The sequence below is a fragment of the Salmo trutta genome, chromosome 8, assembly GCF_901001165.1.
Source record: "Salmo trutta chromosome 8, fSalTru1.1, whole genome shotgun sequence".
Taxonomy (NCBI): domain Eukaryota; kingdom Metazoa; phylum Chordata; class Actinopteri; order Salmoniformes; family Salmonidae; genus Salmo; species Salmo trutta.
The window spans coordinates 47,739,425-47,764,544 of NC_042964.1; the positions used below are offsets into that span (position 1 = coordinate 47,739,425).

Below are 25,120 nucleotides of genomic sequence, written 5' to 3' on the forward strand. Positions count from 1 at the left end.
GCCTTCTGTGACATCGGGTGGTGTAGGTGTCCTGGAGGGCAGGTAGTTTGCCCCCGGTGATGCGTACCCTCTGGAGAGCCTTACGGTTGTGGGCGGAGCAGTTGCCGTATCAGGCGATGATACAGCCCGACAGGATGCTCTCGATTGTGCATCTGTAAAAGTTTGTGAGTGTTTTTGGTGACAAGCGGATTTCTTCAGCCTCCTGAGGTTGAAGAGGCGCTGCTGCGCCTTCTTCACCACGCTGTCTGTGTGGGTGGACCATTTCAGTTTGTCTGTGATGTGTTCGCCGAGGAACTTAAAACTTTCCACCTTCTCCACTACTGTCCCGTCGATGTGGATAGGGGGCTGCTCCCTCTGCTGTTTCCTGAAGTCCACGATCATCTCCTTTGTTTTGTTGACATTGAGTGTGAGGTTATTTTCCTGACACCACACTCCAAGGGCCCTCACCTCCTCCCTGTAGGCCGTCTCGTCGTTGTTGGTAATCAAGCCTACCACTGTAGTGTCGTCTGCAAACTTGATGATTGAGTTGGAGGCGTGCATGGCCACGCAGTCATGGGTGAACAGGGAGTACAGGAGAGGGCTGAGAACGCACCCTTGTGGGGCCCCAGTGTTGAGGATCAGCGGGGTGGAGATGTTGTTACCTACCCTCACCACCTGGGGGCGGCCCGTCAGGAAGTCCAGGACCCAGTTGCACAGGGCGGGGTTGAGACCCAGGGTCTCGAGCTTAATGACGAGTTTGGAGGGTACTATGGTGTTAAATGCTGAGCTGTAATCGATGAACAGCATTCTTACATAGGTATTCCTCTTGTCCAGATGGATTAGGGCAGTGTGCAGTGTGATTGCGTCGTCTGTGGACCTATTGGGGCGGTAAGCAAATTGGAGTGGGTCTAGGGTGTCAGATAGGGTGGAGGTGATATGGTCCTTGACTAGTCTCTCAAAGCACTTCATGATGACGGAAGTGAGTGCTACGGGGCAGTAGTCATTTAGCTCAGTTACCTTAGCTTTCTTGGGAACAGGAACAATGGTGGCCCTCTTGAAGCATGTGGGAACAGCAGACTGGGATAAGGATTGATTGAATATGTCCGTAAACACACCAGCCAGCTGGTCTGCGCATGTTCTGAGGACACGGCTGGGGATGCCGTCTGGGCCTGCAGCCTTGCGAGGGTTAACACGTTTAAATGTTTTACTCACGTTGGCTGCAGTGAAGGAGAGCCCGCAGGTTTTGGTAGCGGGCCCTGTCAGTGCCACTGTATTGTCCTCAAAGCGAGCAAAGAAGTTGTTTAGTTTGTCTGGGAGCAAGACATCGTGGTCCACGACGGGGCTGGTTTTTCTTTTGTAGTCCGTGATTGACAACAAGGGTTCAAGGGTACAAGGGGCGTAACGTTCCACATCTCCCTACTTAATTACAATATCAGGACTTCATCCACAGGGCTCTGGGTTTATGTAAATGGACAGTGACTCAGTGTTACACTCCATATTTTCCGTTTAATGTATTTACGAAAGTTCAATCAGTAAGGCTGGTCTGAATGGATCATCACTTTCATCAACGCCTGTACTCGATTGAAATAACAGTGGTCTGTCTCGTTCAAATCACACATCTTAGAAATACAATAGTCTTGGATATACAGCGGTGGACTGTGAGGGCTTCCCATCCATAAGTGTGATTATATTACCGACAACAACGTCAACCACTGCTTACATGTTTCCATACATATGCGTTTGGATTCCCAGTATCCAACCAAAGAAATTGCTAGAAAAAAATCTATGCCCTTTCCTTAAATGAGTTGTTTGTATACAGCACCTACCAAGCACATTGCTGTGACTGCAGACTCCACTGACGCCATAGGGGCAAATCCTAGCTTCCACTGGAGTGGAAAATTCACTCAGTCTCCCAATGACATCAACGCATGAATAAGTGAAAATGTCCAATACCCACCATCACCACTGTGGGAAGAAAATCATGCACAAGTTAGGATTTACCCCATACTCTCTCTCCAGGTACCTGTGAGCTGTGAGAGGGAGATTTCTGGCCCCTCTGTGTTGCCGTAGACAGCGTGGATGCTAACTATGTAGACTGTCTCTGGGTTGAGGCCCTCAATGCGGTGGAACAGAACGCTGCGGTCCAAATACTGGGACTGGGGAGTGTTGCCATCTGTGTAACATAGCAAATTAGAAGACTCAGGCATGCGCACACACACACACACACACACACACACACACACACACACACACACACACACACACACACTGCAAGTTCACAGGCTACATTCATCTTTGCAATTGGGATATGGTTATATTTAGGATTTGGAACAAGAAGCCCACTACAGTACCGATGTTCCAGGTGAGTTTGTACTCGGTGGACCCCACGACGGGACTCCACTCCACGTCGATGGAGGAACTGGTGTAGGAAGTCACTTGGAAGTTAGACACATATCCCAAAGGAGCTAGCGGAGAGAGAAGAGGGGATACAAGGCAACATGACGAAGACGCAGGGAGTCAGGAAGCAGGTGCAGTCGTTGAGTTTAATCAGAACGAACATAGAGAGAAAACAAAAACAGGAGCGGCGTCTGAACATGAAAATACAAAACAATACTGCATGATGGGTGATATGACCGAGTGCTAGATAAAGGGGAAGTCGTCAGGGTAGTGATGAAAATACACTTCACTAGGAAAGAGGACACGTTGGACTCACAGGTGCGGAAGGTAGCTGAGACGCCGGGTCCCACCAGCGATCCAAACAGGACGTAAAGAGACAGGACATACTCTGTGTCATGGACCACGTTCTTCAGAAGGTGCTCTGTGGTGGAGCCGTTCAGAGCCAGCTGTCTAGGACGGTCCCGACCCACAAACTCTGGAGGAATAACACACACATAACAATGGAGTAGGTGGAGGGTTAGGGCCTGAGCCCTGATCTAAGGTCAGTTTAGTGTTTAGCCCATAATGATAATCACCTGCTATTGGAGGCCAACTCCTTTGGACCAATGGAGTGTTCACTTGAGTTGTGTCTGATAATTTGCAAAATGGCTCACTATCTAGCTTAAATTAAATTAGTTAATTAGCAATTAGGCCTCTCTTTGTACTCAACTTAATGAATCCCTTAACGACTGTTCCATTCAAATTGTCCCTTTCATATAGCTTTACAGCTCATTACAGGCAAATAAAATCATTTAAAGCAAGTAATTCTACAGACATTGGGATTGTTTGATGATACCTTTCGTTTCCAAGCGTAGCTCTGTTGATATTAAAAGCATCCCGAGTTATTTAAAAAAGGCAACCAGTCGTGAGGGCATGAGAAGAGGATGCGTGAACAAAAACCAACCTAAACCCCCAAATAACTCTCATCATCATCTCCACATGAAAGGAGAAGGCACCCTACTATCCCTCCTCCATCTTTTCATCTGGCTTGATCAATCCCTTTTCTCTCACTTTCAGACACACACACTCCTTTATTCACACATTCCCCCCTTTCCTGTCATCCCCATATGAACATCATCAGAAGCCCGTCCCCTGATTAAAACAACCCACGTATCCCTCCATCTCTCCTTTTATTTTCCTGTTTTCTGAGGGGGTGGCCATGATGCCAGCTTGTCACATGGAAATGACGCTCGTACTACCGAGTGACATGGTGGGGAGCCCAGTCCTGGCATTTCAAAGGATCTGTGTCGTGTCACCACAGGGATGCTCAGAGGGGTGACATCAAATACACCCCCCCCCCCCCGACACACACCTTTTTACCCATAACCCCACTGCAGAATCTTCCTCCAATCATGTTCTAGTGATGCTGATTTTGATAGACACGGTGAGACAGAGGGGTGGTAGGTAGGTACACAGAGTTGGGGAGACTCTGAACATCGTCAGAGATACATCACGCATGAGAGAGAAAAGGAGAGAGAGAGAAAGAGGGGAGAGAAAGGAGAGAGAGTGAAAGAGGGGAGAGAAAGGAGAGAGAGAAAGAGGGGAGAGAAAGGAGAGAGCGAAAGAGGGGAGAGAAAGGAGAGAGAGAGAGAAAAGGAGAGAGAAAGAAAGAGCGGAGAGAGCTAGCCCCTAGCTCCATACAAACTTCTGGAGATCTGAGAGGATTGGACAGGGATAAGCAATATGGTAAAACATTCCACCTAGCCTATCAAATCAAATCCCCTCAGATCTCCACAAGTGTCTAGGGGGTAGGGGGGTTGTTTTTGGGAAGGGCTTTGGTTTTTATGTTGTGCGAGTGCATTGTGTAGAGGTGAGAGGTCACCTGGAGTGGGCCCCCAGGCTAGTCTGTAGCCGGTGGCCCCAGGGACAGAGTTCCAGGAGACCATGGCACTGTTGGTGCTCACTGCCGATGCCTTCAGAGTCTGGACTGCACTGCTCTCCACTGGCACAGGGAGACGGGAGAGAGAGGGGAGAGAGAGAGGGGAGAGAATTTAACTATCATTATGGATAGAATGTTAGTCATTGAACAGCTGCATGATGAAGGGAGATGGCCTCGGCCGGCACACTGCTAAGGCTCTGGTAGAAAGAACTGTATTATGAAGCTAAAATGGGTGTCATTTAGGGCGCAACCATAATGTTCAAAAGTTGACTCATCCTGTACAGTGGGGGAAAAAAGTATTTGATCCCCTGCTGATTTTGTACGTTTGCCCACTGACAAAGAAATGACCAGTCTATCATTTTAATGGTAGGTTTATTTGAACAGTGAGAGACAGAATAACAACAAAAAAATCCAGAAAAACGCAAGTCAAAAATGTTATAAAATGATATGCATTTTAATGAGAGAAATAAGTATTTGACCCCTCTGCAAAACATGACTTTGTACTTGGTGGCAAAACCCTTGTGGGCTATCACAGAGGTCAGACGTTTCTTGTAGTTGGCCACCAGGTTTGCACACATCTCAGGAGGGATTTTGTCCCACTTCTCTTTGCAGATCTTCTCCAAGTCATTAAGGTTTCGAGGCTGACGTTTGGCAACTCGAACCTCCAGCTCCCTCCACAGATTTTCTATGGGATTAAGGTCTGGAGACTGGCTAGGCCACTCCAGGACCTTAATGTGCTTCTTCTTGAGCCACTCCTTTGTTGCCTTGGCCGTGTGTTTTGGGTCATTGTCATGCTGGAATACCCATCTACGACCCATTTTCAATGCCCTGGCTGAGGGAAGGAGGTTCTCACCCAAGATTTGATGGTACATGGCCCCGTCCATCGTCCCTTTGATGCGGTGAAGTTGTCCTGTCCCCTTAGCAGAAAAACACCCCCAAAGCATAATGTTTCCACCTCCATGTTTGACGGTGGGGATGGTGTTCTTGGGGTCATAGGCAGCATTCCTCCTCCTCCAAACACGGCGAGTTGAGTTGATGCCAAAGAGCTCCATTTTGGTCTCATCTGACCACAACACTTTCACCCAGTTGTCCTCTGAATCATTCAGATGTTCATTGGCAAAGTTCAGGCAGGCATGTATATGTGCTTTCTTGAGCAGGGGGACCTTGCGGGCGCTGCAGGAGTTCAGTCCTTCACGGCGTAGTGTGTTACCAATTGTTTTCTTGGTGACTATGGTCCCAGCTGCCTTGAGATCATTGACAAGATCCTCCCGTGTAGTTCCGGGCTGATTTCTCACTGTTCTCATGATCATTGCAACTCCACGAGGTGAGATCTTGCATGGAGCCCCAGGCTGAGGGAGATTGACAGTTCTTTTGTGTTTCTTCCATTTGCAAATAATCGCACCAACTGTTGTCACCTTCTCACCAAGCTGCTTGGCGATGGTCTTGTAGCCCATTCCAGCCTTGTGTAGGTCTACAATCTTGTCCCTGACATCCTTGGAGAGCTCTTTGGTCTTGGCCATGGTGGAGAGTTTGGAATCTGATTGATTGCTTCTGTGGACAGGTGTCTTTTATACAGGTAACAAACTGAGATTAGGAGCACTCCCTTTAAGAGTGTGCTCCTAATCTCAGCTCGTTACCTGTATAAAAGACACCTGGGAGCCAGAAATCTTTCTGATTGAGAGGGGGTCAAATAGTTATTTCCCTCATTAAAATGCAAATCAATTCATAACATTTTTGACATGCGTTTTTCTGGATTTTTTTGTTGTCATTCATTCTCTCACTGTTGAAATAAACCTACCATTAAAATTATAGACTGATAATTTCTTTGTCAGTGGGCAAACGTACAAAATCAGCAGGGGATCAAATACTTTTTTCCCTCACTGTACATAGCCCCAGTTTCCATGGTAACTCACGGGTCTTGGCTGGGGTAGAGGTGACAGGGCCCTCGATGTCCACAAAGATGGGGTTGATGGTGATGGCGTACTCAGTGCCTGGGTGGAGGCCCTGGATCATGTAGAAGTTAAAGGTCTCCCCCAGGTTCACGTTCTCTCTATGGCCATCTGGAGGTGAAGGAGGGGAGGGGGGTTGGTTAGCTGTGATCGTGCCTTCGTAAAGTATTCATACCACTTGAATTTTCAAAATGTTGTTACGTTACAGCCTTATTCTCAAATGGATTAAATACCAAAAATTCCCCAGCAATCTACACACAATACCCCATAACGACAGTGAAAAAAATGTGGTTGAAATGTTTGCAAATTTATTACAAGTAAAAAACAGAAATACCTTATTTACATAAGTATTCAGACCCTTTGCAATGAGACTCGAAATTGAGCTCAGGTGCATCCTGTTTCCATTGATCATCCTTGAGATGTTTTTACAACTTGATTGGACATGATTTGGAAAGGCACACAACTGTCTATAAAAGGTCCCTCAGTTGACAATGCATGTCAGAGCAAAAACCAAGCCATGAGGTCGAAGGAATTGTCTGTAGAGCTCTGAGACCGGATTGTGCCGAGGCACAGATCTGGGGAAGGGTGCCAACATTTTTCTGCAGCATTGAAGGTTCCCAAGACCACAGTGCCCTCCATCATTCTTAAATGGAAGAAGTTTGGAACCACCAAAGCTATTCCTAGAGCTGGCTGCCCAGCCAAACTGAGCAATCGGGAGAGAAGGGCCTTGGCCAGGGAGGTGACCAAGATCCCGATGGTCACTCTGACAGAGCTCTAGAGTTCCTCTGTAGAAATGGGAAAACCTTCCAGAAGGACAACCATCTATGCAGCCTTCATGGTAGAGAGGCTAGATGGAAGCCACTCCTCAGTAAAAGTCACATGACCGCCCGCTTATAGTTTGCCAAAAGGCACCTAAAGGACTCTCAGACCATGAAAAACAAGATTCTCTGGTCTGATGAAACCAAGATTGAACTCGTTGGCCTGAATGCCAAGTGTCATGTTTGGAGGAAACCTGGCACCATCCCTACGGTGAAGCATGGTGGTGGCAGCCTCATGCTGTGGGGATGTTTTTCAGCGGCAGGGAATGGGAGAATAGTCAGGATCGAGGCAAAGATGAACAGAGCAAAGTAGAGAGAGATCCTTGATGAAAACCTGCTCCAGAGCACTCAGAACCTCAGACTGGGGCAAAGGTTCACCTTCCAACAGGACAACAACCCTAAGCACACAGCCAAGACAATGCAGGAGTGGCTTCGGGACAAGTCTCTGAATGTCCTTGAGTGGGAGGAAGTCCCCAAATACAGGTGTGCCAAGCTTGTAGCATCATACCGAAGAAGACTCGAGGCTGTAATCACTGCCAAAGGTGCTTCAACAAAGTACTGAGTAAAGGGACTGAATACTTCTGTAAATGTGAACTTGTTTTTGCTTTGTTATTATGGGGTTTTGTGTGTAGATTGATGAGAATAAGGCTGTAATGTAACAAAATGTGGAAAAAGTCAAGGGGTCTGAATTCTTTCCGAAGGCACTGTATGCAGCCTGTATGTTGTATGGTGATTTCAAACACACTGTGTCTGAGTGGTCAGTGTGTGTTCAGTGTGTCTTCTGGGTGATCTTGGTAATACACTGCTAATAGGGTCCCAGTACCTGAGGAGGACCAGGTGAGGCGATACCCCGTGGCCCCCTTCACTGAGCCCCAGCGGGCCTGGACGGTGTCTGTGGTGGCGTTTTGGACCAGGAGCTGCTGCACTGGCACCAGTTTCACTGCAGAATAGATTTAGACACACACGCACACGCACGCACACGCACACACACGCACACACACAGTCTCAGTTAGGGGAGGAACACTAATGAATACCTTTTCTTTAATAATTACATAAATTATACAAATGTAATTTGATGGAGAACAGACAAACTGCATCACACACAGATGGTGAAATACATGACCACAGCCTGGAAATCTGATCAACATGTTGAGAGAAGCTACACTGCCACTTAGTGGACAATCATAGAAAAACGACTTATTACATAGTCAGAAAGGTGTGAAATAGGGCATTAAGCTTCTATTGAAATATATATTTCATAACCAATTGGCTTAGATTATATTTTCAAGATCACTTTCAAAGGCAATGGAAGCATCCTGATTCTCCACCATTTTCTAGAAGTGTTTCACAACGTGTAAATTTCCACTCATTAATTTCTAAGCATAGGATTGGTTTTAGGCCGGTAGACTAGTGTGGGCCAGTAACCAAAAGGTCACTGGTTTCGAATCCCGAGGCGACTAAGTGAAAAACATCTGTCTGTTTCCTTGAGCAAGGCACTTAACCCTAATTGCTCCTGTAAGTCTCTCTGGATAAGAGCATCTGCTAAATGACTACAATTTAAAATTCTAGCTGTTGGTCGACACATTCAGCAGGGTCACTTACGTGTTTTGCCAACGATCGAGACAGGTTGGCTGGGGCCCTGGGGGTAGATAGCAAAGATACTGACGGTGTACTTCTTATCCTCCTCCAAGCTGTCAATCACATGGGAGGAGGTGTCGCCGCGCAGCACCTGCTCATAGGTCAGCCCTGGCCGGTCGGCTGCATGGGGGCATGACACAATTCATCTTTCATGGACATGCTACTTAAACATAAACCAAATTACGCTGGATTTTACTTCTGGGTTTACAGAGTTTAGGACAAAAAAGGTACATTCTGTACCAGGAGTGATGAACTTCTGTACCAGGAGAGATAACTACCTTCAATAAAGACAATTATAAGTTCTGTACCAGGTACTACAGTTGTTATAACACCACAAGAGAATGGGATCCATGATGTCAAGTAAAGGGATAAGTACAAAATATGTATCCCTGTCTAATTCTGTAGCCTTCGCAGCGTCAAAGTTGTTTTGACACCGCAAGAGACGGGGTAATCAAAGACATGATATCTAGAAGAGAAAATGTGAAGGGGTTACAATGAGATACAGTGCCATCGGAAAGTATTCAGACCCCTTGACTTTTTCCACATTTTGCTACGTTACAGATTTATTCTAAAATGTATTCAAATGTTTTTTTCCCTCATCAATCTACACACAATACCCCATAACGACAAAGCAAAAACTGGTTTTTAGAAATGTTTGCTAATTTATTAAAAATACAAATACAAAATATCACATTTACATAACTATTCAGACCCTTTACTCAGTACTTTGCTGAAGCAGCTTTGGCAGCAATTACAGCATTGAGTCTTCTTGGGTATGACGCTATAAGCTTGGCACACCTGCATTTGGGGAGTTTCTTCCAATCTTCTCTGCAGATCCTCTCAAGCTCTGTCAGGTTGGATGGGGAGCGTCGCTGCACAGCTATTTTCAGGTCTCTCCAGAGATGTTCAATTAGGTTCAAGTCCAGGCTTTGGCTCGGCCACTCAAGGACATTCAGAGACTTGTCCCGAAGCCACTCCTGCATTGTCTTGGCTGTGTGCTTAGGGTCGTTGTCCTGTTGGAAGGTGACCCTTCGCCCCAGTCTGAGGTCCTGAGCTCTCTGGAGCAGGTTTTCATCAAGGATCTCTCTGTACTTTGCTTGATTCATCTTTTCCTGATGCCTGACTAGTCTCCCAGCCCCTGCCGCTGAAAAACATCTCCGCAGCATGATGCTACCACCACAATGCTTCACCGTAGGGATGGTGCCAGATTTCCTCCAGACATGACGCTTGGCATTCAGGCCAAAGAGTTGGTTTCATCAGACCAAAGAATCTTGTTTCTCATGGTCTGAGAGTCTTTAAGTGCCTTTTGGAAAACTCCAAGCGGGCTGTCATGTGCCTTTTACTGAGGAGTGGCTTCCATCAGGCCACTACCATAAAGGCCTGATTGGTGGAGTGCTGCAGAGATGGTTGTCCTTCTGGAAGGTTCTGCCATCTCCACAGAGGAACTCTAGAGCTCTGTCCGAGTGACCATTGGGTTCTTGGTCACCTCCCTGACCAAGACCCTTCTCCCCCAATTGCTTAGTTTGGCCGGGCGGCCAGCTCTAGGAATAGTCTTGGTGGTTCCAAACTTCTTCCATTTAAGAATGATGGAGGCCACTGTGTTCTTGGGGACCTTCAATGCTGCATACATGTTTTGGTACCCTTCTCCAGATCTGTGCCTCGACACAATCCTGTCTCGGAGCTCTAATAATAATGCCTTCGACCTAATGGCTTGGTATTTGCTCTGACATGCACTGTCGACTGTGGGACCTTATATAGACAGTTGTGTGCCTTTCCAAATCATGTCCAATCAATTGAATTTACCCCAGGTGGACTCCAATAATGTTGTAGAAACATCTCAAGGATGATCAATGGAAACAGGATGAACCTAAGCTCAATTTCGAGTCTCATAGAAAAGGGTCTGCAAAATTATGTAGATAAGGTATTTCTGTTTTTTATTTTTAATACATTTGCAAAAATGTCTTAAAACCTGTTTTCGCTTTGTCATTATGTGGTATTGTGTGTAGATTGCTGAGGATTTCTTTGCACATTTAATGTACATATTTTAGAATAGGGCTGTAACGTAACAAAATGCGGAAAAAGTCAAGGGGTCTGAGTGCTTTCCGTAGGCACTGTATGTATACCCTTTTCATCTTCTGTACCTGGTGTCAAAGTTGTTGTAAAACCTCAATAGTATGATATGAAGCCTTAATTAAACCGAAAGAACTATGGTGATACCAGACCTGGGTTCAGATACTCAAATCATTTAAAATACCTTAGCTGTGGTTGATTAAGGTTGTCTACTGCAAAGGACAAATAGAACAGTCCCAAAAGTACAAATGTCTGCCGCCTAGCACTCTTGACGGGCTAAAGCAAACACTACAAGTATTTGAAAGATATATTGCTTGAACCCAGGTCTGGATCAGACTAATGATGTGGTGTAATGTCAATACAGGAGTCAACTCACATCTGGGGATGAATATCTTGTATCCCTCGAGCTTCCCTAGAGGTGGTGTCCATGCCAACCTCAGAGAGAAGAGGCCCTCCTCCATCACACGGAAGTTTGAGACAGGAGGCACCGGGGCTAAGGCAGAGGAAGGAAAATATGTTGGAATGTTGAGTACATTTGAAATTGCATGTGTATATGCAAAATGCCAAGTTGTAAATGAGCATAGGTATGTGATGTTTATGTTTCAGTGTGGGTGAATTTCTGCATGCAGATTAAGTATACATGTGGATCTATATTTACAATACTACTGTATGTGTGAGTGTGTTCAGCTGGTGTTTGTTTGTGTATATGTATATCTATATTTACCTGTGTGAGCTACTGTGTGTGCGCACGCTCCTGTGTTAGCGTGGGTGCATGTCTATGTGTGTGGGATTGTTGATGTTAGTGCCTCTGTAACCCACGTGTCTGTGTAATGATGGTGGCAGAATCTCCAATGAGGCCAGGGTAGATGGCGTAGACAGTCAGAGAGTACTCTGTCTTAGGAGTCAGCTCTGTCACTAGAGATGTCCTCTCATCACCTTTCAGATCAGTCTGATACGACACACACAGGACAGGGAGAGAGAGAGGAACAGGGAGCGGGACAAGGAGAGGGACAGGGACAGGGAGAAGGATAGGGAGAGGGAGTAGGAGAGAGAAAGGAACAGGGAGAAGGACAGGGCCAGGGAGAGGGACAGGGAGAGGGAATGGGTCAGGGACAGGGAGAGAGGGAGAGGTTTGAGTGAGATGGGTAAGGGTAAGGGTGTTTGTGGGGATGGTTTTGTGTGGGTGTGTGCTCGCGCATGTGTGTATTCAGAAATTGTATCATCACTAGAATCACTCTACTCTGTAATCATTCTACACCAGTATTTCACCACTCAGTGTATCATCACTAGAATCACTCTACTCTGTAATCATTCTACACCAGTATTTCACCACTCAGTGTATCATCACTAGAATCACTCTACTCTGTAATCATTCTACACCAGTCTTTCACCACTCAGTGTATCATCACTAGAATCACTCTACTCTGTAATCATTCTACACCAGTCTTTCACCACTCAGTGTATCATCACTAGAAACACTCTACTCTGTAATCATTCTACACCAGTCTTTCACCACTCAGTGTATCATCACTAGAGTCACTCTACTCTGTAATCATTCTACACCAGTCTTTCACCACTCAGTCAGCCGTGGCACATATTTGTTCTTTCCCAGCACCAGCACACCTGATTCAACTATACAGTTGTGGCCAAAAGTTTTGAGAATGACACAAATATTAATTTCCACAAAGTTTGCTGCTTCAGTGTCTTTAGATATTTTTGTCAGATGTTACTATGGAATACTGAAGTATAATCACAAGCATTTCATAAGTGTCCAAGGCTTTTATTGATAATTACATGAAGTTGATGCAAAGAGTCAATATTTGCAGTCTTCTTTTTCAAGACCTCTGCAATCCGCCCTGGCATGCTGTCAATTAACTTCTGGGACACATCCTGACTGATGGCAGCCCATTCTTGCATAATCAATGCTTGGAGTTTGTCAGAATTTGTGGGTTTATGTTTGTCCACCCGCCTCTTGAAGATTGACCACATGTTCTCAATGGGATTAAGGTCTGGGGAGTTTCCTGGCCATGGACCCAAAATATTGATGTTTTGTTCCCCGAGCCACTTAGTTATCACTTTTGCCTTATGGCAAGGTGCTCCATCATGCTGGAAAAGGTATTGTTCATCACCAAACTGTTCCTGGATGGTTGGGAGAAGTTGCTCTCGGAGGATGTGTTGGTACCATTCTTTATTCCTGGCTGTGTTCTTAGGCAAAGTTTTGATTGAGCCCACTCCCTTGGCTAAGAAGCAACCCCACACATGAATGGTCTCAGGATGCTTTACTGTTGGCATGACACAGGACTGATGGTAGCGCTCACCTTGTCTTCTCCGGACAAGCTTTTTTCCGGATGCCCCAAACAATCTGAAAGAGGATTCATCAGAGAAAATGACTTTACCCCAGTCCTCAGCAGTCCAGTCCCTGTACCTTTTGCAGAATATCAGTCTGTCCCTGATGTTTTTCCTAGAGAGAAGTGTCTTCTTTGCTGCTCTTCTTGACACAAGGCCATCCTCCAAAAGTCTTCGCCTCACTGTGCATGCAGATGCACTCACACCTGCCTGCTGCCATTCCTGAGCAAGCTCTGTACTGGTGGTGCCCCGATCCCGCAGCTGAATCAACTTTAGGAGACGGTCCTGGCGCTTGCTGGACTTTCTTGTGTGCCCTGAAGCCTTCTTCACAACAATTGAACCGCTCTCCTTGAAGTTCTTGATGATCCGATAAATGGTTGATTTATGTGCATTCTTATTGGCAGCAATATCCTTGCCTGTGAAGCCGTTTTTGTGCAAAGTAATGATGACGGCACGTGTTTCCTTGCAGGTAACCATGTTCGACAGAGGAAGAACAATGATTCCAAGCACCACCCTCCTTTTGAAGCTTCTGGTCTGTTATTCGAACTCAATCAGCATGACAGAGTGATCTCCAGCCTTGGAAATGTTTTTGGGGGATTCAGTTCATTTGCATGGCAAAGAGGGACTTTGCAATTAATTGCAATTCATCTGATCACTCTTCATAACATTCTGGAGTATATGCAAATTGCCATCATACAAACTGAGGCAGCAGACTTTGTGAAAATTAATATTTGTGTCATTCTCAGAACTTTTGGCCACGACTGGTACAAGGGCTTGATAATTAATGGACTAGTGGAATCAGGTGAAATAGATCTGATGTGTGCAACAGTTGTAGGGTGGTAGGTAGCCTAGCGGTTAGAGCGTTGGGACATCAACCGAAAGGTTGTTGGTTCGAATACCGTAGCAGTCAAGGTGAAAAACCTGTTCAATGTTCCCTTGAGCAAGGCACTTATCCCTAATTTGCTCCAGGGGCATGTACTACTATGACTGACCATGTAAAACAACATATTTCCCTGCCTCTATCCAGTGTATGTGACAATAAAACCATTTTTTTTGTAGGGTTAGAAAACACTTTTCTATTCCACAGTGCTCTTTCAAGTACATCTCATACCTATTGCATCCATCCTCTCCTCTGTGACTTCACCACCCAACACACAAGTTATGTAATGCCTGCATAGCTTGATTGTCCCTGCAGGAATGGTTCTGTTAGAGAATGCTAAAGTATCTTTCTCCAGAGTTCTACAGCAGTGTCATAGCAAGGACACGCAAACAACCCGCTCTGCGAATCCAGTGCTGTGCCCCGTGGCTCTGGCAAGGCTGTAGAAAATCACTGAGAGAATACACACAATGGGGAGAGATTCCATGCCTGCGAGACAAAGACAAAACACGCACGTACGTGCGCACACACACACACACACACCCACCAAACTATCCAAAACAAAGACTAAGAATATTGTTGAGAAGAAAGCGTACTGTACACATGCACAAAACTGAACACTCACACACACTCCAACAAATAGTGTAGTGTACAGTACAATACATTACAGTACATTACAGTATATTGTAAATCTCAAGGTCATTGTGATATTGCTTTCTGATTTTCTCTCACTGCATACTAGCTACGCACGCACGCACGCACACGCACACGCACACACACACACACACACACACACACACACACACACACACACACACACACACACACACACACCTCTATCTAGCAGTATCCTGCTGTGGTCAGTCTCTGTGTCTGTACTCAGCACCATCTGGTCCTGGGCCCAATATCCTGTCACCTCTCACATCCCATCCCCCTGCCACCTTACCCACCTTCCACCCCCCCTACCAGGTTCACCTATCTCAGCTCCCTCCTTACCCTCCCAACAGTATTTTGACTCAATTACATTTCCAATTCAGAAAGTGTTTTCAATTCAATTCCTGCTTCAATTCAATTCCAGGCACTTTACCCAGGTGGTTTGACTCCTAATATCCTATTTAGCCCATCGTCTGAAATGGCATTCAGCATTTAGCCCCCGTTATTACCACAACACCTCAACCTCTAACCCCCCCCCCCCTCCCGTTCACCTGTGTCTGCAGGCTGGGCAGCAGCTGTCCCTTGGGACTGAGGGGGGTGACCAGGAGGCGATAGCCGGTGACGTCCCCCGTGGCCTGGCTCCAGGTCAGCCTCAGACTACTGTAGGCTAGCTCACTCACCTGGAGGTCCCGGGGACCCACCACACGCTCCTCCACTGGGGAGGGAGATGAAGGGAAAGATGGAGGTGAGGGAGATAGAAGGATGGGTGGGGGAAAGATGGGGGAGAGGACAGAGAGAATAATGGGGATAGGAAGGAGAGGTGGATGGAGATAAACGGGCTTGACGAATAAGAAGAGAAAGATGGAGGATGGAGGTGGAGAAAAAGACAGAGAGAGAAGAATGGAGGTGGAGAGAAAAGAGAGAGAATGAGGGAGGGGGAGAAAAAGACAGAGAGAGAAGAATGGAGGTGGAGAGAACAGAGAGAGAATGAGGGAGGGGGAGAAAAAGACAGAGAGAGAAGAATGGAGGTGGAGAGAAAGACAGACAGAGAGAGGGGGAAAACAGAGAGAAGGATGGAGGGGGAGAGAGAAAGACAGAGAGAGAGGGAGGGAGGGGAGAGAAAGACAGAGAAGGATGGAGGGAGAGAGAGAAGGATGGAGGGGGAGAGAAAGAAAGAGAGAAGGATGGAGGGAGAGAGAAAGACAGAGAGAGAAGGATGGAGGGGTAGAGAGAGAAGGATGGAGGGGAGAGAAAGACAGAGAAGGATGGAGGGAGAGAGAGAAGGATGGAGGGGGAGAGAAAGAAAGAGAGAGAAGGATGGAGGGAGAGAGAAAGACAGAGAGAGAAGGATGGAGGGGTAGAGAGAGGGAGAAAAGGATGAGGGAGAGAGAAACAGAGATTGAAACATAGGGGTTAAAACATAAAGAGCATACAAGGTACGTACCAGACACCACCAAACAAAATAACATGTTTTAATATATACGCATATACAATAACCACACTACACAAAGATACCTCCATAGCAGAACATCTCTGGGCATTCTCAGGAGTAGGTACTTTCGAAGTTGCCCTCAACCACTGATAAAGGATCAGATTCTTTTCACCCCTGTAATGGTTAGGGTTACGATTGGAGGTGAGCAATCTGATCCTGGATCAGTGGTTGGAACTAATTCTCACCGGCCGGGGCGTGTTTGACGGGGCGTGGGGGTTCAGAGGCGGTGAAGCAGATTCTTCGGGACAGTTTGGGCAGGAGAGCATCCAGGAGAGAGAAGTCCGCGGCTAGCATCAGGTGTTCCTCGTGGGGCTCAGTCACAATCCTGCGCAGCTCTGATTCGTCGGCTCCTCTCACCCCTAGGAGAAGCGTTTTTATTTGTATCTATTTAACCTTTATTTAACTAGGCAAAAAAGTTAAGAATAAGAGAGAGAAGGGGGAGAGAAAGGCAGAGAGAGAAGGATGGAGGGAGAGAGAAAGAAGGATGGACTGCCTTGTTCAGGGGTAGAACATATTTTTACCTTGTGAGCTCGGGGATTCGATCCAGCAACCTTTCAGTTACTGGCCCAACGCTCTAACCACTAGGCTGCCTTTTTCAGTACACCCAATATGGCACCACAATAGCATTCAGCAATGCAAAAAAACAATATCTGTTTTCAGAACTACTAGAGAGTTGATCCATTCTGTCCTAGTTGTTCTATCTAGTATAGCTATCTGTTCATTTTGTTCATTGGTTAGCATTGATCTATCATAGTGTCTATTTGTCATGACAAAGTACTGTACAGGGCATTACGGGAATCTTGTTCCATTCCAAATGCTATTAGAGAGACACAATGTTGTGTTAACTGCTCATAATATTAGAGAGACACAATGTTGTGTTAACTGCTCATACTATTAGAGAGACACAATGTTGTGTTAACTGCTCATACTATTAGAGAGACACAATGTTATGTTAACTGCTCATACATACTATTAGAGAGACACAATGTTGTGTTAACTGCTCATACTATTAGAGAGACACAATGTTGTGTTAACTGCTCATACTATTAGAGAGACACAATGTTGTGTTAACTGCTTATACTATTAGAGAGACACAATGTTGTGTTAACTGCTCATACTATTAGAGAGACACAATGTTATGTTAACTGCTCATACTATTAGAGAGACACAATGTTGTGTTAACTGCTCATACTATTAGAGAGACACAATGTTGTGTTAACTGCTCATACTATTAGAGAGACACAATGTTGTGTTAACTGCTCATACTATTAGAGAGACACAATGTTGTGTTAACTGCTCATACTATTAGAGAGACACAATGTTGTGTTAACTGCTCATACTATTAGAGAGACACAATGTTCTGTTAACTGCTCATACTATTAGAGGCACAATGTTGTGTTAACTGCTCATACTATTAGAGAGACACAATGTTGTGTTAACTGCTCATACTATTAGAGAGACACAATGTTATGTTAACTGCTCATACATACTATTAGAGAGACACAATGTTGTGTTAACTGCTCATACTATTAGAGAGACACAATGTTGTGTTAACTGCTCATACTATTAGAGAGACACAATGTTGTGTTAACTGCTTATACTATTAGAGAGACACAATGTTGTGTTAACTGCTCATACTATTAGAGAGACACAATGTTATGTTAACTGCTCATACTATTAGAGAGACACAATGTTGTGTTAACAGCTCATACTATTAGAGAGACACAATGTTGTCTTAACTGCTCATACTATTAGAGAGACACAATGTTGTGTTAACTGCTCATACTATTAGAGAGACACAATGTTATGTTAACTGCTCACACACACACACACACACACACACACACACACACACACACACACACACTTACGTGCATGCACACACCCACATATAAGCAAACACACACAATCCCCCTATCCCCACACACAGATAACCCCCCCCCCCACCCCCTGCCACAGACAGACACATCATAAGGCGCTGACTGATCACCTCCCCCCTGCTCTGGTGGTGTAGTGTACTGTGTAGTGTACTGTGTAGTGTACTGTGTAGTGTACTGTGTAGTGTACTGTGTAGTGCCTGTGTTAGCTGGCTCTGTCCAGCTGTGTCAGACAGAGAGAAGCTAGCTGATCAGACTGATGCTTCCCTCTATGGGAATGATGAATACCAGGACCCGGCCTCTGTGTCAGTGTGGGTGGGGTGGGGGGGGCACAGAAAAGCCTGATGAAAAATCACTGTAATTAGCTCACCACTGGCTAATGAGCTGTAATTATTTCCTGTCTCTGGGCTGAGGAGAGCAGAGGCACTCTCACTGCACTTGTCAATGTATGTCTATGTACTGTATGTCTATGTACTGTATGTCTATGTACTGTATGTCTATGTACTGTATGTCTATGTACTGCAATATGCAGTACTTAAAACACTTATGGATGCACAGTGACTGATACACAGATGCACAAACGTAGGCTCAACACACACACATAATCACACACGTAGGTATCAACACACATACATAATCACACACGTAGGCTCAACAAACAAACATAATCACACACGTAGGCTCAACACACACACATAATCACACACGTAGGCTCAACACACACACATAATCACACACGTAGGCTCAACACACACATAATCACACACGTAGGCTCAACACACACACATAATCACACACGTAGGCTCAACACACACACATAATCACACACGTAGGCTCAACACACACACATAATCACACACGTAGGCTCAACACACACACATAATCACACACGTAGGCTCAACACACACACATAATCACACACGTAGGCTCAACACACACACATAATCACACACGTAGGCTCAACACACACACATAATCACACACGTAGGCTCAACACACACACATAATCACACACGTAGGCTCAACACACACACATAATCAACACGTAGGCTCAACACACACATAATCACACACGTAGGCTCAACACACACACATAATCACACACGTAGGCTCAACACACACACATAATCACACACGTAGGCTCAACACACACACATAATCACACACGTAGGTTCAACACACACACACATAATCACACACGTAGGCTCAACACACACACATAATCACACACGTAGGCTCAACACACACACATAATCACACACGTAGGCTCAACACACACATAATCACACACGTAGGCTCAACACACACACATAATCACACACGTAGGCTCAACACACACACATAATCACACACATAGGCTCAACACACACATAATCACACACGTAGGCTCAACACACACACACATAATCACACACGTAGGCTCAACACACACAATCACACACGTAGGCTCAACACACACACATAATCACACACGTAGGTTCAACACACACACACATAATCACACACGTAGGCTCAACACACACACATAATCACACACGTAGGCTCAACACACACACACATAATCACACACGTAGGTTCAACACACACATAATCACACACGTAGGCTCAACACACACACATAATCACACACGTAGGCTCAACACACACATAATCACACACGTAGGCTCAACACACACACACATAATCACACACGTAGGCTCAACACACACATAATCCCACACGTAGGCTCAACACACACACACACATAATTACACACGTAGGCTCAACACACACACACACATCAGACACGTAGGCTCAACACACACACACATAATCACACACATAGGCTCAACACACACATAATCACACACGTAGGCTCAACACACACATAATCACACACGTAGGCTCAACACACACACATAATCACACACGTAGGCTCAACACACACATAATCACACACGTAGGCTCAACACACACACATAATCACACACGTAGGCTCAACACACACACATAATCACACACGTAGGCTCAACACACACACATAATCACACACGTAGGTTCAACACACACATAATCACACACGTAGGCTCAACACACACACATAATCACACACGTAGGCTCAACACACACACACACACATATCAGACACTTGCAAATGCACGCAGGCACACGCACACACACTTCAATGATATACCATGAATACCATATTCATTTTTCGCCTAAGGCACAGCAGATAGGTAAGCTGGATAGAATCTCCAGGACGCTGCAGGGATGTGGTATGAATATACAATCCCAGCGTTCCAGACTCACCCACTGCGTAGATAGAGATCCCACTGTCTGTGACAGCCTTGGCCGGCCCATCCACCTGGTCATCCGAACGGCCGTTTGTGATCAGGACAGCAATCTGCAAACATGGAAAATCTAATCAAACTAGCTCTATGTTACAAATCTACCAGAATATACAACTACAATCCGTATTTACTGCAAGGGTCTTTCCAATAGCGACACACAATTTCATAGAACTAGACAAACTAGACCTGCTCTACTAGATCTTCCTTCGTAGGGAGTACACTTGCCCTCATTGGAAATACCACATTACCATGCATTCAAAAAACAAGCCCTGTCCTTAGAGATATTTGACATGTTTTAACTCATAATTGCATGCATAATGCAATAACGCAGTGTGCAACTTAAAACACTGCGGAATGATAATTCCCCATTATGAAAAATTCACTGCAGTTCGTCGAAAGTTAAGGCCCCAATCGATGGGGGTGGGGGGAGATGGTAAGGGGGAGGAGGAGAGGAGGGGGTGAGAGCACATCAATATGCACCTGATGTGGCTATGGTGTGTGTGCTCAGCCTTCTGAGTGGTGAAATCAAATATGTCAGCCTAATCCTGCTCTCTCTCTCTGCCACATCAGCTGGGGTTCAGCATGACTTGCAGTGTGTGTGTGTGTGTGTGTGTGTGTGTGTGTGTGTGTGTGTGTGTGTGTGTGTGTGTGTGTGTGTGTGTGTGTGTGTGTGTGACTTGCAGGGCTGTGAAGAATCTCAATGACTGACATGTTATACCAGGTGCAGCTGGGATAGTGCAGTGTAACACTTCAAGGAGAAGTGCAGTTGCTCAAAATAATGTCCGGAACGGAGCAGATGGAATGGTATCAATCAACTGGGAAGCATTTGTTTGATGTATTTGATACCATCCCACTGATTCCACTCCAGTCATTACCACGAGCGTGTTCTCCCAAATAAAGGTGCCACCAACCACCTGTGGTTGCTAACTATCAGATCTCACAACACCTGGAGAAGTGCTTAACATCCCAGGAACCACATATAGCAATCTCCTGAGATGCACAGTAGTTAACCTTGGGGGTGTTGTCCCTGGTGATAGCCGCACTGAAGACATAATCCACCAGGAACTGGAGGGCGTCGCCCGTTCGACTGGCCCCGCCTTCAAAGGGGAGGTCCTTTACTGCCCTCAGGACCTCCTCGAGACTACTGTAGTCTGTCAGGGCGATACGCATCCTGAAGACAGAGAGAGAGAGAGAGAGAGAAGGAGAGAGAGAGAGAGAGAGGGAGAGAAAGAGAGACAGAGAGAGAGAGAGAGGGAGAGAGAGAGAAAGAGAGAGAGAGAGAGAGAGAGGGAGAACAGAAGAGTCATTCCTGGGTTGATCAGCCAGTCTAGACTGATCAGCTATGGAGCCTAACATGGCCTAATACAAACAGAGCAAAAGTCCTTGTGCTTCTTTGCAACTCTGGAGTGAAGTTAGGAAAAAATCTTTAGGCATTCACTGAAGATGTTTTAGATGAAGCCAAAGCAGTAAAACCAATTATTGGCTGATTGAAGACTATGACTAGATAATTAGTTTAATTAGATGTACTAAATTCCTGCAGGGTCAGATTTCATACCCCTGGGGAGAGGGGTAAAGGAATGTTTATGCAAATACATAAATGTTCCTAAGTAACCTTTGTGGATAACATTGCCCAACCCTGCAGACCTAGCCTTATAGACCTGGGTATATCTCCGTAGACGGTGACTCCAAAGCGGATGCCCTCGGGCCCCACCACGCTGTCCTGAAAGGAATTAATGATGGCCGAGATGAAGTCTTTAACCCTGGAGAAGCTGGTCTGGCCCACGCCCCACGACTCATCCACCAAGAACACTAGGTCTGCAGGCTCCGCCGTCCGACATGCTGGGGGAAGAGCAGATATATGACTGGTTTAGTGTTGCAAGATTCCATTACATTTCCCAAAATTCGGGTTGGAGGATTCCAGATTTCCTACAGGGATGTCTGTATATCAGTCTGTATTCAGCATGAGAAGATGTACGTCTCTGCATCCATTCCATTGCATTTAGTTGAGTGGGAATTCTCTCAGCCTCGGGGAACAATAAAGGCCAGATTAACTGAGTGTTGGCACCTGTTCATTTCAGAAGAGAAGACAAAACAAAGAAGAAAAAGAGTGTCTTTATTAAAACTGAATTCCAAAACCTTCTTCATTTAATGTAGCTTTATTTCACCTATTGTTCCTCTCATGTTTTCTTCTCTGTGGAACCAGAAAAGGATCAACATTTTCAACTGCTACAAATACTGGCTAAATCAAGCACCAACTCAGCTGATCTGTCTACGCTCCAGGGTGAAGTTTTATTTAACCTTTATTTTACACATTCTCATTTACAGCAACAACCTGCGGAATATTTACAGGGGAGAGGAGGGGGGATGAATGAGCCAATTGGAAGCTAACAACCGTTAGCGGTGGAAATGCAAAACTGACCCACAATCAGCATCTCGGGCCAACTTCACCCTGCTCCTCTCCAAACAGTGTTTCCCCATTCTACCACAAGGTGGCAGTAAACCTCCATCAAATAGGGAAGGGGCTACCTAGTCAGTTGCACAACCTTCCGCATTTAACCCAAACCCTCTGATTCAAAGAGGTGCAGGCAGCTTCCTTAATCGTAGTCATCGGTGCCTGAAGAGCAGTTGTTATTCGGGGTTAACTACCTTGCTCAGGGGCAGAACAGCAGATTTTTCCACCTTGCGGATTTGAACCAGAAATCTTTCGGTTAGTGGCCCAACACTTTTAACTGCTAGGCTACCAGCCTCGGCAGGTAATACATTTCCGTGGCCAACCTTCTGCTGTCACAGACAGCGCACCACAAGGCTCCTATGAATGTTTAATGGCACACAGGTGAGGCGTTGAGACCATCAATATTCTGAGCAGTCCAGCAATAACATTTTAGTACAGCGAAGAGGAAGGCTTGGAATAACAACACAAACAGCCTAAAGTGGGGCCAGCCCCCCGCGTCCGCTCAAACACACACCGGGCGGTTGAATAGGTGTTGGGTCTCTTTGCATAACCACACACACTTGAACAGATGCACACCTGTTTGAATGGTAATGGAGGTAAATGTGTGCGTTTGTTTGCGGATACACCCACTATATGAACCGTATTACTTGCAATATTAGCCACACACTCTCTCTCTCTCACACACACACACACACACACACACACACACACACACACACACACACACACACACACACACACACACACACACACACACACACACACACTCTACACACACATTGTCCCTGTCAGTGCCCCAGTATTACCGTGACAGAATAGATTACAACAGGGAATAGACGATACGGTCCAGTGATTGTGCTCTATGTGATAACTCAGCCTCTCTCCTTTCCCCTTGTCCTCCCTCGCTTTTCTCTCCTCTTTTATCCTACCCTTCCTTGGCCGCCATCCCAGGATTCAGCGGGGGTGACATATGTCCCCGGCTCAACGCGGACCAGCACTCTGCTCCTGCCCACAAAACTATATCCTCCATTCTACAGTCAGGAGACTAAGTATCACAGGGAAGCGTTTTGGGGACTACACCGACATACTGCCTCCACTGTCTCTGGCCACACTGCCATGTAATGTCTGTGACGCATGCTAAAACTTTACAGGTCATGGGAAACGACAGTGTGAGTCATGACTGGGCACGGTTCCTAAGTCGAGCTTCACAAAGGCAGCAAACCACGCCAGGGCACAGAAAGTTCTTCCATTCGTTTAGTGTAATATGTAGTGTCAGTGTGAACGGTTTACCCTCCAAATGGAGGAAGAGAACTATGGAACACAGCAGCAGAGAAACAGCAGAGAATACACTGACAGATTGATGGACAGACTGACTGACTGACTGACTGACTGACTGACTGACTGACTGACTGACTGACTGACTGACTGACTGACTGACTGACTGACTGACTGACTGACTGACGGACAGACTTAAGGATGGCCCGACGAACGGACAGGCAGACAGGCAGATAGGTAGACAAAATATGGGAAAAATGTAAATTGTCCAGACAGAGAGACTGACAGACAGACGGACAGACGGACAGACAGAGAGACAGAGAGGAAACATATAAATTGTCCAGATAGACAGACAGAGGGGAAAAGATAAATTGTCCAGACTGTATACTGTGTCTGTACATGCAGGTGAGAACCACATGTCTAGAATGGCTAGACAACACATGGTGAAGGGTCATTATAGTTCAGTACCTGTCCACTGTTGTCCACCTAGCTGCTACATATCATCATCTAACAATACAGTACAGTCATAGTCTATTCATTGTTCACTACATTCTAATACATGGAACATAATAACTTGGATCCATGTGTGAATCTTTGACAAAACAGAACAAGCCCCAAGAATGGCAACAGTCACTCCTCCAATGGTACCTTTCCATACAGGCTACAGTCTTGAGTTGGTTTCTCTACTTTCAACACAGCTGCCGGCCAGGCTGGTGTATTTCACAAAATTCCATCTGCACACCATCTAAGTTCTACTTTGGGAAAAAGGTAACATTAAAAAAAATATATATTTAAATGCAGAGTCAGTGACGTTGGGGTTTAAATCAAGACCACTCTAAAGCCTTCTGTCAGTCAAACACCGTAAGCATAGAACTATAGTACTGCCTGACCGGGACTCAACCTCAGCACCTTAGCCATTACACTGAAAGGTCAGAACCTCTCAGCGAGGTTGTTAGGTGTTGCACAAATGTTGTTTCATTCCAATAGTTGGAAGTTCAAAAAAAAATGCATCACTGGCTACCAATCAGATTCCACCCCGAGAGTCAAC

The 25,120-nt window shown here is 45.7% G+C and overlaps 1 protein-coding gene across 1 annotated transcript in view; it reads right to left on the minus strand.

Annotated features, from left to right (window-relative positions):
• The window catches only part of LOC115199130 (collagen alpha-1(VII) chain-like), an 85,405-nt gene that overhangs the window by 57,780 nt on the left and 2,505 nt on the right, over positions 1-25,120 (minus strand). Inside the window, exons 2-15 of the mRNA XM_029761720.1 lie at positions 22,004-22,184; positions 21,357-21,516; positions 20,305-20,398; positions 16,324-16,497; positions 15,198-15,361; positions 11,589-11,718; positions 11,146-11,262; positions 8,664-8,819; positions 7,885-8,001; positions 6,208-6,354; positions 4,238-4,357; positions 2,693-2,851; positions 2,331-2,444; positions 2,003-2,152 (exon numbers count right to left, since the gene is read on the minus strand). Of these exons, the coding sequence (XP_029617580.1) occupies positions 2,003-2,152; positions 2,331-2,444; positions 2,693-2,851; positions 4,238-4,357; positions 6,208-6,354; positions 7,885-8,001; positions 8,664-8,819; positions 11,146-11,262; positions 11,589-11,718; positions 15,198-15,361; positions 16,324-16,497; positions 20,305-20,398; positions 21,357-21,516; positions 22,004-22,184 (1,983 nt within the window). The remainder of the gene's footprint in view (positions 1-2,002; positions 2,153-2,330; positions 2,445-2,692; positions 2,852-4,237; positions 4,358-6,207; positions 6,355-7,884; positions 8,002-8,663; positions 8,820-11,145; positions 11,263-11,588; positions 11,719-15,197; positions 15,362-16,323; positions 16,498-20,304; positions 20,399-21,356; positions 21,517-22,003; positions 22,185-25,120) is intronic.